Source organism: Miniopterus schreibersii (assembly GCF_964146895.1).
Source record: "Miniopterus schreibersii genome assembly, chromosome: 3".
NCBI lineage: Eukaryota > Metazoa > Chordata > Mammalia > Chiroptera > Miniopteridae > Miniopterus > Miniopterus schreibersii.
Genome location: NC_138103.1, coordinates 97551834 through 97567261, shown reverse-complemented (window position 1 = coordinate 97567261; position 15428 = coordinate 97551834). Strand labels below are relative to the sequence as shown.

At 44.1% G+C, this 15428-nt stretch overlaps 2 protein-coding genes across 9 annotated transcripts in view; one reads left to right on the top strand and one right to left on the bottom strand.

Annotated features, from left to right (window-relative positions):
• RICTOR (RPTOR independent companion of MTOR complex 2) overlaps positions 1 to 4871 on the top strand; it is an 89082-nt gene extending 84211 nt beyond the window's left edge. For all 6 annotated transcript variants that reach the window (XM_081131305.1, XM_081131302.1, XM_081131303.1 and 3 more), the window contains 2 exons: positions 616 to 754; positions 872 to 4871. In XM_081131305.1, coding sequence (XP_080987431.1) covers positions 616 to 754; positions 872 to 946 — 214 coding nt within the window. In that variant the 3' untranslated portion in view covers positions 947 to 4871. The remainder of the gene's footprint in view (positions 1 to 615; positions 755 to 871) is intronic.
• Positions 4872 to 8120: 3249 nt separating this feature from the next.
• OSMR (oncostatin M receptor) overlaps positions 8121 to 15428 on the bottom strand; it is a 39997-nt gene continuing 32689 nt past the window's right edge. For all 3 annotated transcript variants that reach the window (XM_081132537.1, XM_081132535.1, XM_081132536.1), the window contains exons 14-18: positions 14827 to 15000; positions 13523 to 13690; positions 11035 to 11116; positions 10552 to 10624; positions 8121 to 10255 (exon numbers count right to left, since the gene is read on the bottom strand). In XM_081132537.1, the coding sequence (XP_080988663.1) occupies positions 9695 to 10255; positions 10552 to 10624; positions 11035 to 11116; positions 13523 to 13690; positions 14827 to 15000 (1058 nt within the window). In that variant the 3' untranslated portion in view covers positions 8121 to 9694. The remainder of the gene's footprint in view (positions 10256 to 10551; positions 10625 to 11034; positions 11117 to 13522; positions 13691 to 14826; positions 15001 to 15428) is intronic.

Sequence of the window (15428 nt, the reverse complement as noted above, 5' to 3'; positions counted from 1 at the left end):
ACAGCAATATGATAAAAGGAAATTCAGGCTGTATACTCAGCATTTTTGGCTTGTACTATTTAAAGCAGTGGTCCTCAAAGGAAAAAAACCTCAGGGTCTCCTGTGAGGCTTAAAAACAATAGTAGCACAGATGCCAGGGTCTCACTGAAGAGCTGGCCAGCACTCTAGGAGTTGTGGGTCCTGACCCATGTACTGTCCCGCCCACCCCACCACTGACTCTGAGGCGCTGTCCTAGCTAAAGCCACTGTTTAAAGGTTGAAAGATACAAAGAGATAGCACAGTCAAGGGTATCAATAACTTCAGTCTAACTTAAAAAACTGATTTCTATTTTAAAACTTAATTTTGAAAGTATGTGAGTCATCCTAGACTGAAAAAGAATATTTCTAACTTTCCAAAAAACATTTGGGTTTTGATTATTTTAAAAGAGAACTCAAAATGTAAGTTACCTAATTTAAGTGTGAGGAAGGAATATTTAGTGTTTTATATTCATATGCTATCACTGCAGATAGGCCATCTAATTGGTATCTGGAGACACAATGTTTAAAAAGTGATACTCTGGAGGAACAGTAGTTGTTATAGTTTTCATCTGAACAGAGCCTTTGCCTTTCGTTGTAGGATTAAGGAGAAGTATCCGCAGACGTTTGACGACATCTGCCTTTACTCAGAGGTTTCCCATTTGCTGGCACACTGCACGTTTAGACTTCCGTGTCGGAGGTTCATACAAGAATTATTTCAAGATGTACAGTTTATACAAGTAAGTAGGATTTGTATTTCTGAAGTTTATCTTTCAGAAAGTCTATGTTTGAGTTAAAACAGAGATAATATCGCTGATATACTAGAAAGTCACTAAACTGGACCACTTCTTTCCTAGATGCATGAAGAAGCAGAGGCTGTGTTGGCAGTACCACCAAAGCAGCCTGTAGTTGATCCATCGGCTGAGTCCTGACCTCGTATTTATGATGTATATAGGTGGATACTATTTACATACTCACAGTGTGCAGCTCGTAAAGGCCTCTGAAAATGCCACAGACTGGGCAGCAGGGGCAGGAGCATCCTCTGTGCACTGTGCTAGCAGTTTGGGCGCACAGACGGGAACTGCCGACTCCCCAACCTAACATCTTCCTCTCTCCCCGCGAGCCCCTTTCGGGGTTCATTGTTCATTAGCACAGTTTTAAAGGTTTTAGTTACCATCATATGCAAGAGCCAAGCACTGAAGACCTACATCGGTTTTCTATTTTTTTCATTTTAAGTGCGTAATAACAGTGGAACAATAATAGGATATGCAGAGGCACCCTTCACACAGTTAAATAAAAAGATGGCTTGTTTGTTAACTAATTCATGGACACCAGGCATCAGTGTCACTGAGGCTGCATCCTGTCACCACAGTGGGCTGTGCTTTTCCTAATGTTTGTAACACTACTTCAGAGCTTTGTGACCTCAAAGCAAAAGAAGAGCCTCAATGACTGGGACTTATAAGTTATTTTTATGTTATTAGACTTGCATAAAGTTTCCTATTTGTTTCCCTTCCTTCAGTTTTGTTGCAATGTGTTGTTATTAGAGGCTATTTGAACAGATTAAGGTTTTTCACTACAGTTCCTGATTAAAACCAGAAAACCATTTTACAGTTCAGCTGTTTCCCACTTACAGAATGCTCCCAGTTACAGAATGCGCGTAGATGCTCAGTGGACTGCTGGTCTCATCCACTTCCATATCACCGTTTGTTTAAACAGGAACTTGAATAAGCACTAGGAATTTAGACCTACAGCAAAAGAAAGCATTAAGTGATACTTTAAGGAAAGAAAAGTTAAGTTTGCCTGTAGTTTACTACACATTCCATGGGAAAAGAAGAGCCATATTTTCTTTTAAAAAATTATTAATGACACTGTTATTAGGATTAAAAATTGTAGTGAAAAGCCTTAAGTACCAAATTTTAAAGCAGCAGTAATTTAATTTTGATATCAGTGTTCTTGTTTTGCACAAACTAAATGCAGTGATAGGTTAGTTTATGAGTACAGTAATTGCCTATATCACATTTGTGAAATTAAGTTGATGAGGGTAAAGTTTTGTTTATTTGTATGTTTAATTTGTATATGTCTAACAGGAATTAACATATATGCAAATTTGTATATAAAAAATAGCATGGCCATCACCATTAGAATGCTTGTAAATGAAAGGATTATCTTTTTTGAGGTCTATATATAAAAAAAAAATTCCAGCTGGACTGATTAGGACCCTTTTTTAATTCATTTGTGTATACCATTTTTACAGTCACACATCAGCTCTGACATAGTCATAATACATTGATTAATACTTTCCCATATTACAGATCCTTTTTATAATGGGCTTGTGCTCCGAGATCTCTGTAAAGAACCCTGTAAACTAGAAAACATAACGCACAGAGATACTTTTATTTTTAATTTACTGGCACTGAAAGTTCCAGTTGGGGTGGAGCATTTCATCTCACTTTATAACACCTCTGCACTTCAGCGAACTGTTCTCATGTGCACTGTGTAGCAACTTACACATCTAACAGCAGACAAGGGCTGAACTGCTACTTTGGGTAAAAGTGGCTCTTCAGACTTTCTCTCAAATCCAATTGAAGATAAAACACACTTTTTTACACTTTAACTTATCCGGAACCCAAGTGTTTATTTAAATTTTGAGTTTTAAGAGAGTAGCCTGTCACCTTGGTCTTTGGTCTTGGATGATTAAACTGCCTTCTAGAGAACCAGATGTCAGAGATACTAGACCAGACAGTGCTTAAAAACTCCGCGGGACATAATAGATTAACATAGTAGACATTCATTTTAAACACTACCTCAGTTAATGTTAACGTAGAGCATAAAATCTGTGGTTTAATCCCTCAGAAGGTAACAGTAATTCTTTTTTGTCATACATGCATCATCCCCACCCCTAAACCCCACCTCACTTGTTCACCCTGAAATGAAGTCTTCATTGGTGTTAATCTGAACAGTTTTTTTGACAGTTACTTTGAAAGACTTGTGTGTGTATACATCATATTTACCTTTAGCACTTAGTTTGGGGAGACACTCAGAGCTTTGTGGTTATCAGTAACTTAAGGGAAAAAATGTACTTAAATGTATAGTACTACATGGTTTATCCATGTTTCACTGACAGGTCTAATATGTTCTCTTTGAGTACTAGTTTGTATAAAAGTAGACGTTGATGAAAAATGCTCACGATGCAGTGCCAAGTGATTAACTTAGGTGTTTAAAAATATTAAATTATAGCAGAACAGGTTAGGAATGGCGTCAGTGGTAACAAATAATTGAAAAATCATCTATAAATAATAGATATTACCAGACTATAAAATCCCAAAATAATGTCAATATTATAGTTTTTCAAGATTTTAGAATTAATCTTAGTCCATATAAATTTGTACTGTTGGTAATTATTGATAATTTCGAGGAATTTGGACAGTTATGCTGGTTGTAAACTGTGAATTTTTAATTGTAAAGTAAATTGTTATTTCTAATTGAAATTTTTTTCAAGAACAGATCTCAGTTTCACACACTAAATAAATACTAATAAATAAGGAAATTAGAAATTAGCATTTGTAATTAAATATGATCTAAAATTTCTTAACACTTTTATTTCCTGTTTATGCTTAGGTAGATTTGAGGGGGAAAGTTTCTTCTCCCTAATAAAAAATTTTTTAATCAAGATTGGTAGCATATGGACATCCTGTAGGACAGTGACATTAAAAAAGGCTCATTGCAGGTGGGTATATACATTGCTGCACTAGTTACTCTAATATGTGTGCAAGTCCTTTTAAAATGGTGGCTTTAATAGTTTTCATCTCTTACCCAGAGCTTGAAACAGTTAAAGCTGAGTTTTTCTGGGCATATTACAATGGCAAAGTGCTCAAAGGAGAGGTGTCAGTGCTTATTTAGATTTGTCAACTGCTGTTTATATACAGATTTTCATTCCATTCAGAGGATGCCTTTTATCCCACATTAAGCACAGACAATTAAGCAATAAAAACCAAATTGTCATCCAAATTACAACTGCAATTATTTTTGCATGGTAAGAGTGAGGTGCTAATTTTGTGTGAGATGAGCTTTGTAAACTACTTGGGAAAGGTCCCTTGGAAGTAAGGTTTTTACCTTTGTCCTATGCTTCCAGGTGTGTCTCACATTCACAATCCATTAAAACATGGGGAAAAAGAAAAGGTAGATTTAATTGCCAGAGTTTCCTGAGAAGAGCTGTTGGAATAAAAGAGCATTTCACATTTTCCAAAATGTAAGTTGGGAAAGGTCTCCCTTGTCTGCCATTCAGGAAATACATTGTACCAGTTTCATGTCAAGTACGACTTCAGTGAGAATTTTATTAGGAAAGCTTGCCAAGGAAACCGATGGCAATGCTTGTCAAGCAACGCTGAAATCTGCGGTCTTTCTAGGAGCACTCTTTTTCCTTTAGTTTCAGGTTCCCAGGGTATTTTTCATTCGTAGTTGGTTTATGTGACTCGCTCAGAATGTGGATTTTCCCCCTTTGAGTATTTTTGTAATGTAGGTGGATAGCTATGCCACAGCATGCATAAATTGCACATTTTGTTTGACTTTATAAAATATTTAATTTGAAAAATATAATTTATGCCAAAAAAGTATACCTTGTAATTTTGCCACTAAAAAGGTTGATTTAGCACAAAATGCAAAAGGAGCAGAGGGGAGAGGGGAGATAAAAAATTTTTCATAGATAATAGTTGAAAAATGTTCCATTACTGGCTTGTCAGAAATCCTGACGCTGCATTGTAAAACAAATGGTGTAAATTAGTTTTGAGAAGTGGTAAGGGATTGTGAAAAAAAATCTCAGATTAATGCTCCCTGACCACATGATCTTTTTTTTTTTTTTAGTAATAACGCTGCTACATATTTGGAGGTTCTGGTGTTTGTAGGTCACTGAACAGACATTGAAATATGATCTATATTGTATAACTGTAACATAGAAAGAAAAAGTATTTATATATTTTCCGTAAGAATATTTCATTGAGTTATGTATAATTTAAACAAGGTTTGTCCCCAAATGGTTTTTCTCACCTTTTTTTTTTTTTGTGGTTTTCTTGTTTTTGTATAATGTGTACAGTTTATGTCAAGGGCATTAAAAGCCTCCTGAAGCATAACCTTATCAAAGGGATACATTCTTAATAAAATGTACTTAAAATTCTTAAACTTGTGTTGTTCTGTTTGAAATTTTAAAACTGTTGATTTGAATTATATGCCAATGAGGCTGATATATATGCTTCCCAGTAAAAGTGACTTTTAGGCAACACAGATAATCTAGTTCAGTGACACATTTGTGGCTTGTTCGAAATGTTTTAAAATAGCTATTTACACTTTCTTAAACATTCTTCATAATCAGGTCAAACATATCCTCACAGTTTTAACCTCAAATCATTATCAAGGGTTTGGAAAAATGGATGCATCTTTAGACAGAACAGTTCTGAGTTTTTTAAGGATGATGGTATTTCATCACTTCTGTGGAAGGTACTTGATTTCTCACTCAGAAACTGGCCTGGTCAGATAGGGTAATGTACAGCCCCCTAGTGGCAAAAGAGTATATCACAAGGGAGATTACCAAGCCTGGAGAGGAAGATTCAGTGTCAAAGCTGGGGTCTATTATAGCTGTTCAATGTGGTAAAATGTATGTCTCACTTTTAGAAATAGGTTTATTTTGATCTTTAAGCACATTTCTGTTTATCATTTTTTCATTGCCTTTCACTGTATATGTCGTTCAACAAAAGCAATAGGCCCCCAAATACAAAAAGTACAGTTAATCATCCTACAACTGATCTTTGAAAAACATGATAATACAGCTGAACGTCAGAAAATTTGTTTCACTTTTAAAAACTATTTGATATATAAAAATACTCAAAAAAAAGTACTGTCTTAGTCCATTCGGGCTACTGTAACAAAATACCACAGACTGGGGAGCTAATAAACAACAGAAATTTATTTCTCACAGCCGGGTTGGCTGAAGTCTGAGGCCAGACGGCCAGCATGCTCAGGTGAGGCCGTCTTCCGAGGCCCAGACTTCATGTCCTCACGTGGCGGGAGGGCCTAGGGAGCTTCGTGTGGCCTCGCACAAGAGCATGAATCCGACTCATGGAGGCTCCAACCTCATGACCTATTCACCTCCAAAGCCCCACCTACCAGTAACACCATCTTTGGGGGTTAGAATTTCATACAAATTTGGCGGGGCATGGGCACAATCATTCAGACTATACCAACTACTTTTGTATTGATCTCCAAAAAAGAAATCAAAATGTACTTAAAGATTGTTTCTTTGAGGCTTATCATAGAAGACAGATGACTACATTTGCCTAGTCCTTTGAACATACTGCTAGTTACTGTGTTGTAAATAACTGCTAATTCTGAAGGCTTTTTATCTTGTTTTCTCTCAGGGGTTTTTAAAGTTCTCTATGCAAAATATTTAATGTTTTGTAAATTTGGGGGGATGAGAGCCAGCTTGTCTTTCTGCAGAGCTCTTAGAATAAGTAGATGGTGTCTAATTCAACTTGATTTTCTTAATAAGCACACATTCCGCTAGAGCGTCAGTTTCGCTTGGATTGCTAGGAGTCGGGTGTTAGAATGTCCGTGGACACTCCCAGCAGGTTTGTGGCTGCTGTGCAACTAGGCCCCTACCCCAGCCTGAGCCATCGTGGTACCCGCCTGCGCCCGAGGACCAGTCTCCATGCCGATGCGGTATGTATAGGTCATTAATGTCAGCTCTCCCCACCGTCAAAATATCCTGATATCTCTCAGGGTAATTATTACTAAGTTGGGTTTAAGTGCAATTTTATAAAGGTGTTATGGTTATGTTAGAAAAAGTACAGCCCATTTAGAGAGAAAAATATTTACAGATGAAATCAAATGATTTGCTTCAAAATAGTATCCGGAGTGAAAGTGGGTAAGTCTATGGATGGCTGAAATAGCCGTGGGTCAGTGGTTCTTGGGGCTGATGATTTTACGTAGGGGTTTATTAAACTATTTTTTTTTTTTATTGTTGGCAGTATTACAGATGTCCCCCAATTTGCCCCCCTTAGCCCCCCCTCCTCCCAGCCCCTGCCCCACCCCAGGCCTTCAACACACTATTGTCTGTGTTCGTTGGCTTTGCGTGTGTGTGTGTGTGTGTGTGTGTGTATGTGTGTGTGTTCTTCAGTTAATCTCTTCCCCTCTCCCCCTCCCCCCAGATATGTCAGTCTGTTCCATGCATCCATGCCTCTGGACCTGTTTTGTCAGCTTATTATGCTCATTAGATTCCACAAATAAGTGAGATCATGTGATATTTGTCTTTCTCTGACTGGCTTAAATTTCAGCATAATACTCTCCAGGTCCATCCATGCTGTCCCGAAGGGTAAGAGATCCCTTTTTTTATAGCTGTATAGTATTCCATGGTGTAAATGTGCCACAGCTTTTTTATCCACTCATCTACCAGCAGGCACTTGGGCTGTTTCCAGATCTTAGCTATTGTAAATTGCACTGCTATGAACATCGGGGTGCATATATTCTTTCTGATTGGTGTTTCAGGATTCTTAGGATATATTCCCAGAAGTGGGGTCACTGGATTGAATGGCAGTTCCGTATTTAATTTTAGGCTAGTCAAGTGAAGCAATGAGAAACTATTTTATGTCTGTTTGAAATTCTCCATTAGTTTTTTAAATCCTACTAATTCTGACACATGAATACAAATTTCAGAGTTTTTGAGTAACACTTCTTAAAGCAATGGTGTTAAGCATATAGTATTGACACTTAAGGTTTTAAATACTGATTTATTTGGTGGTTATGAACATGGGAGAGGAATGTTTGTAACCAAAACTATAGTTACAGCAATACTGTAAGCACACAGTTATTAGTCCAGCATTTCCTGCTGTGTGTTTTTGTATTTCAGAAAGATGTCTTCGTTTGCGTAGGCCAATGAGTCTCAGAGTTGAGTGTGCATCTGAATGACTGCCTGGTGGATAGATAGATGCAAGGCCTCATGCCAGAGATCCTGATCTGGAGGCTTAGAGTGGCACCCAGGCATTTACATAAGCTCGTGTGGTGATTTATCTGCTATACTAATTGTTTCATTTCATTGAGGTCAAGAAAACACAAAATAATGCAGTGGTGAAATATTTTAATGAAGGCTTGTGGCAACAAAAACAACTTCAAGATCTTGTACATTATTTTTTTAAAAAACTCTATATGAAAGATACTGTTTACAAATCTGTCATTGACATTTCTGTGGACGTTTATAATTGCATCGTGACCAAGGAACACAAGAGGGTAAATGATGACAATACTGGACCCAGAGTCTCCTCGAAGCTACTATACTAATCGAGATACTTGTTTGTACTGTGTTAGGACTTTGTAACCAATTTTCCTAGCAGAAGGCTGAGATACACGTGAGGACAGTGTTGAAAGCCTGGCGTCTGAGTACATCCAGGCCAGCTGACAGCCACCTCACTGTGAGACGTGGTCCTTGCCTCCCTCTCTCTGTGGAGTTAACGGCCCGTGCAGGGCGTTGGGCACCAGAGGCACAGGCAATGCCCGTCCACCACAGCAGACAACCGTGTGTGCTTGTCTAGAAACGTGATCCGTGAGCATTATGGTTGACAGGCAGAAGGAAGGGAAAGGAGCTAATATAGTGAACATCTGCTGTGCAGTGCAAGACAGAGCTGCTGCTGAGCCAAAACCGAATTTCCCCACTCCAGATAGCTTCTAATAGTTATGCTTCTAGTAATTATTGTTGTCAAACATGTGGTTTCATTCATTTATTAGGGTAGCATAACAGGAATATAAATGAGTGAGGGTGTTATGGCCCAGACACCCTACTGTAGAGTCCAAAGGATGCTAAATGAAAACAGGTCACATATATTTCAGTTCTTGAAAACAAATAGGAACCATAAAATGTGAACATAATTACTCAGTGATTTGCTTTCCTTTTTCTGTTTGAGGTAGTCATCAAGAATTACGGTGGAAGACTGGTGCCTACTAAGTGGGAGTGCTGTTATCTTGACCCTAAGGACTTCCTCGCCAGTCCCTCTCTAACCATGGTAAGCAAGAGAGAAGGACAATTGTGGGGACTTACTGATCCAGTCACATGTCTTACCTATTAGACAAGGTCTGTGCGCCCAGGAGAGTTCATTTTACTGCACCAATGAATTACCAATTCTTATCATGGCAAGACAAGTCTAAACCCTGTTTCGGGCTCAAACATCTGTGACATTTTTATTAAATACATCCAGAATAAATTAACACTGACAAGTTATGCTCTAGTAACGAGTCTTCTGTGGCCTTTTAAATCGAAACCCCCAATCTAGTTTCTTCACCCTTAAATAGTAAACATAGGGGTAAAATTAATGGAAATACTTTCTCGCTGAACTTCTCAGGGCCATGGCCACCGCGTCCAGGACTGATGGACGGATCTACTCCTACGCCAGGTGCCGGGGCTGTTCCAAAGGCGAGCCTGCTCCACTGCCGTGTGTCTACAGCAAGCCTGCTGCGAGGAAGGCTGGTAAGGTTCATAGCGTCTGCACTTGGAAACCTAGCACGATGGCTGTGGTCTTGCATAAATCAGACCTGCCAGCGGTGACAGCTCGCTGGGATGAAACACAGGGGTCTGGCAGTGGAGTGGGGCTGGCCATGCTTCCCTTGGTGTCTCGGTAGCGTAAAGGTATGAAATGGGAGTGTGATTAGCGGCAGTGTTCGCCCTGATCTAAAAGGGTAACTGAGAGATTGCTATTCTCATCTGAGGAAGGGGAGGCAACACCCAGGGGTATGGCCATTTGCATTCTATACTCGGAACGGGGTGCTGGCTTGGGGGAGTTCATTGGGAGACTCTCCTTGTCTCCAGTCATGGGTGAAGCCAACTGCGACACGTAATTCAAAGTAGTCTCTCCGGCTGGGATCTCCCCCGGGGAGTTCATGTAGTTTAGTTTTAGTGACTTCAGTAAGTTTCCAGGTGAAGTCAGCAGTCCCAGCTGCCCTGGTGGGGCACTGTGGGGTGCTGGGATGTGGCCACAGGGACCCGAGTCAGGAGCCGCCTGGTTGTAGGTCAGGTTCTCGAAACAGATGCAGGGGCCCGTGCCCTCCGTGGGGAGGAGGTAAATGTAGTCGGGCTTCGTAGCTGCGGTTTCCGTGAGCGACTTCCGAGCGCCCGGGAACTGGATCCTGCTCCCCTCGGGCTTGTTGACAACCTCGATGGCATCGGGAACACAGTGGTAGACATTCATTATTGCCAGGCGAGGGTTCTCCTGGACCGGAGACAAAAACAGGCAAATATGACGTGTGTGTGTGTGTCAAGGACATGGAAGGCGCATAGAGCTTCGTTTTTCTTGTTTCCTCCTGGTCAAGTGTGAACGGGAGGTTATCGGGGTTTCCCCAGATGGGAGAAACTGAAGTTCACCCCCATTTCATGGCCATGGGGGAGAGGCAGCCTTGCTCGCTCTGCTGTGTCCCTCTGGGAGGTCCTCGGAGGTGTGACTATTACAGCCCCCCGCCGCCAGAATTTAACAGGTATAGTGTTTCCACCCAGTTTCCCAGTACTCACCTTGGGCTTCAGTACTGACAGGACGCTGCTCTTGTAGGGGTCTGGGATGTCAGGGTAGCAGGTCTCCTTCATCCTAGAAAGACAGAGACTGTGGAAATGAGGCTGAGCCTCCGTGTGTCGGAGCAGTTACGGCCCAGAGCTCTGAAGTCAGATCCCTGGGCTGTGAGCCCTGCTCTGCCGCTCGCTCACTGCATGACCTGGGGCGAGCTATTAACCCTCCTGTGCTTTGCTTGCTTGCCCCTCCTTCTGGCGGAGAAACTGACAACTGACGGGCTGGGGAGGTGCGCTGCCGCTGAATGGGGCGCTGCAGGACAGGACCCGGTGCCACGGGGCTCAATGCCTGAAATGCACGTTAGCCCCTGTTACTGAACAAGTCTCCTTAGGTGGCTGTTGCTTTCCTTAAGTATCGCTCAGTGTGGTTTCACTTTATCCAAGGCCTTTCTCGCGTTCCCTCTGGCCCTGGACAGTCCCCCGCATACTCACCACTGACTGTTCATGTAGCACAGGATGGTGCCCAGCAGGAGGAGGAAGACGGTGGGGAGTATGATGCGGGTCATTATGTTGACTGCAGGGAGGAAAGAAAGCGGCCTTTTAAATGAGTGCTCTTCCCGCCTCAGAGGAGGGAAGTCAGCTTAAGGTGGAGAGTAACTGCAATTTATTTCTCAACAGTCTACATAGGCAGGATTCAGTACGAGATCCGTCTCTCGGGGGTGGAGGGGAACCAACCGGCCGGCCAGGCACAGGCCACCGCTCGCCCTCAACACCTGTGACCAGACCCGTTGTTACCTCCTCCACAGGTGGAGTCATTGCTCCCAATTCTTCTGTCCCCGTGTTAGAATTCTACTCTGCACCCCTGCCCAAGCATCACGGCAGGTGGTGCCCTCCTCTGCCCCACGACTTTTCTTGGGTGCCCATCTTCCCGTTCCCACTGCGGGCCAGTCCACCCATTAGCAATTCAGCAGGGCCGCTGAACACCCGCTCTCACAGATGCACAGTGCACCCCGAGGGTTTGGAGGCTGGCAGTCATTCACGTGTAGTACATTCTGTTCCCTGTGCTCCCTGCCCTCCCCACACCCTGGCCCCAGCACTTGCTGTCCTGGAAGGAATGGGGTTGGATTTGGTTTGTGTATGGGGTGGGGGGAGATGCAGATGCTAGAGTTTTGTAAGGAAGGGCAGGCCTGAGAAGATGCCCAGCCCAGTGCGAGGTGGCATAGCACCCTGGAGAAAAGGACCTGAGAAGGTGAGAGGGTGGCAAAGCACCTGGGCAGCTGGCCTCCAATGAGCCCTGACACCAGGGAAGGGGAAATAAGCTCTTGTCCCGACACCACTAAAAACACCTTGCTCTCCAAATCAGTACCTTTGACGACCACAGTTTTAAAATTTGGTTAAATTAGGGACTTTTTTAATTAATTGAGAATAAGCCTGGGACCTAACCATAGTAGTTTCCAAACTTCAGACTGGTTTGCTAAACTTCTTAGTAAAGTAGAATTATGCATACAGAGAGGTGCCCGTAGTGTGCAGATGGATAGATTTCCACAAACTGAACATTCCCATGTGACCGTACCCCAATCAGGGAAAGGAACATGAGCAGCTCCCAGAAGGCTCCCTGGTGTCCCCACACAGCCATCTCCCTCCCAAGGTGCCACTATCTCATCTGATAGCACAGTGTACATGCGCCTTTGCCCTAAATGGAATCAGCACGAGGCGGGCTGCCCTGTTGCTCTGTAGTGCGTCTGACTCATCCATACTATTCCTGTGACTGTAGAATGTCACTCTCATCCCTGCAACCATACAGCTATTTATTTGCTTTTTAAGAATAATCAATAGAATAACTAGAGTCACAGCCAAGGCTAAGGTTTAGCACAAATAAGGGAGATAAATGAAATCAGAAAATACACTTGAGACAAAGATAATTATATGTATTATATATGTGTCTGAACACACACACCTCTACCAGCCAAGTAAATACCAAAGAGAGAAGAAAACAGCCTGAAAGTAAATTTCACAAGAACTCTGAAGTGGCAAAGTGCTCAGATAACAGGCCTCACGGACGGAAACCTGCATCTGACTCAGAGACGTGGGCCGTGTTCAGTGGACGGTAGTGAGAGCCCCAAGCTGCCACCGTGGCCATGTGTCCTCATCACCTGTCAGGGCCACAGGACAGCCCTTCTACCCAAGGAGCCCATCCTGCCCCACAGCCCCACCTTCAGCAAAGGACCCAGCACCCACACAGACATCGTAGCCTGTTTGCCTTTCACCGAGATCTTCAGAGACCCCCCCAGCGTGGACCTTCTGTGTCCCCTATTGACACCTGCATCTCCCCTTCCTCCTTGGGCATCTGTTTTCTCCCCCTTTCCTGTTTGTTGTGGGTCAGGGTTTCCCAGGAGACTCTCATGTGCCAGTAACCGGTTCCTGCCATTCTTCCTCCTTCCTTCCTCCATCGTTCAGGCTGAAAGGACCATGACATTACGGGTCTCTATCTCACCCTTTCCCCACCAGATCTGCAACCACCAGGTTTGAGAACACATACTTTCCCAACCGCACCTGTCTCCCATCACCCCCGGAGGGGCCGAGGGAAGCAGTTACTTTGCCACCGAGGGAAACCAAAGGCTGGCAGCAGAGCCCTGCTGCTGACAGCGCCCCATCCACCCACACCGCCCGCTGCCCGAGCCCCGCGGAGTCACATGGCTCTTCCACAGTCAACACTAGCTCAGGCTGTCTGCCATTGTCACACTGTTCTGGGCCAAGTTCCAGAGAAGTGCCTGGGGGCCAAGAGAGAGGTGGGCAGAAGGTCCCAGGCCACTGATCTGTCCCACTGGCCCCACTCTTATCTGTTTTCTGTAGTGCAATTCTGTGCAACATTTCCTGGAGAGAGACAGACCAAGGATTCCTGTCCTAAACAAAGCCCTGGAGATGTGTGTGCCTCAGTTTCCCAGGCACTCCTCAGGCCCAGTTGCTGTGCGAAACTCACAGTACTGGTCGGGCATGGTGACCTTGGTGAAGGTGCCAGGAGGGCCCTCGCCAGCCCCCGTGCGCGCCGTGACCATGAACTCGTAGAAGGGCTCCGGCTGCAGCTTCTCCACCACGAACGTCTTCTGTTCCGGGTTGTCGATGTCATGCTTGCAACAGACCAAGTCATCTGTGGTTTAAAAAACATGGTTCGTTTTTTACAAGAAGAAAAAAGTATTAAGAGTGTGAGAGAGATTGTGAGAGTTGGGTGCTAACACTCCTGTTGAGTCAGCACTGTCAACATTTTTAAACCAACCCAAAGTTAAATTGTAATTTGATCACGCTAGGGACGCCGTGGCATTTTCAGGAGGTGGCAGGAAAGGGAAAACATCTACCAAGCAAGAGATGTTGGCAGCCTGGGGAGAGCTTGCAGCTCTGTAAAAGGTGGCAAGAGCCTGCGAGAGACAGAAATACATCTCATAGCCCTGGCCAGTGTGACTCAGTGGTTAGAGCATCGGCTGGAGCATCAAAGAAAGGGTCATGGGTTCAATTTCCAGTCAAGGGCACGTACCTGGGTTGCAGGCCTGATCCCCGGCCCCAGTCAGGGCACCTGTGGGAGGCAACCAATTGATGTGTCTCTCTCACATTGATGTTTCTCTCTCCCCCCCCTTCCTCTCCTTCTAAAAATCAATGGAAAAAATATTAAAACAAAAGAATACATCTCACCGAGGCAGAGAACAAAGTGATGGCTGCCAGAGAGGAAGGGGGGGGGGGGGGACAGGGTGAAAAGGGAAGGGATTGACAAGTACAGACCAGCAGTTACAGATCGTCACCAGGATGCAAAGTACAGCACGGGGAATACGGTCAATAATGTTGTAATAACTGTGTGTGGTGGGGACCTGAAGGATCAGGGGGCCACTTCGTAAATTACATAAATGTCTAACCACGGTGCTGTGCACCGTACACTAATATAAACAACACTGAACGTGAACTGTAATTGAGAAATTAAAAATACAACAACATTGTAATAACCTTTAACAAGGTCAAAGGGAAAAAGAGAAAGGGATTGATTAGCAAGGAAGTTTCCTCAGTGGCAGGTTTTCTTAAGGAGATGGTGGGACTTCGAGTGCTTCTAAAAATACCCGGCCACAAGGCTTTTTAAGTTAAAATACCGACCCCCGTCCACCTACTGACTCGATGAAGAACCCGCGTGATACAAAACCACGCAAGAGTAGAATTCAGCAGGACCCGGTCACAGGTGGCAGCCTGTCCCGTGAGGTCGAGTAATGAGGCCGTACAAGGGGTAAACAAACAAAAACCTGTCACCTGAAACGGCAGCCTTTTTGAACCCCAGGTGGCACTGCTCCGCCTTGGACCTCAGGTAGAGGCTGTACCCGCGGATGAAGCCGGGCTGGGCGTCGGCGGGGTAGCCCGTCCAGCTCAGCGTGAAGGAGTGGGATGTCAGGTTGCTTACGGCCGCTCGGGGGGTGTCCACAGGGGCTGGGGAGGAAGTGGGTGAGAAGAGTCACGATTGGGAAATAGTCTCTGAGCGCCCGTGGAGACCGAGGGGCACCACGGCCAGCTCCGGCGGGGGTTGTCTGGGGACCAGCAAAGGGCTTGTCTCTCTCTCTGGAAGATTTGTGCCTCCCGCGTAGCCCGGGAGAGCTGGGGAGAAGTCCAGCAGCCTTCCTGTTAAGCCTCGCCTTTCACAGATGTAGAAACCGGTGCCCAGAGAGACCCAGTGGCTTACACAAGGCCCCACGGCCAGACAGCAACGGCTCTTAGACCCCTCCTGTTCCTGAGTCTGAATGCAGGTGCCCCTTGAACAATGGGTTTGGACTGTGTGGGTCTCCTTAGGTGAGGAGTTTTCCCGGTAAATATTTAGTCAGGCCTCCGTATCCCTGGGTTTCTCAATCGCAGACTCCTTC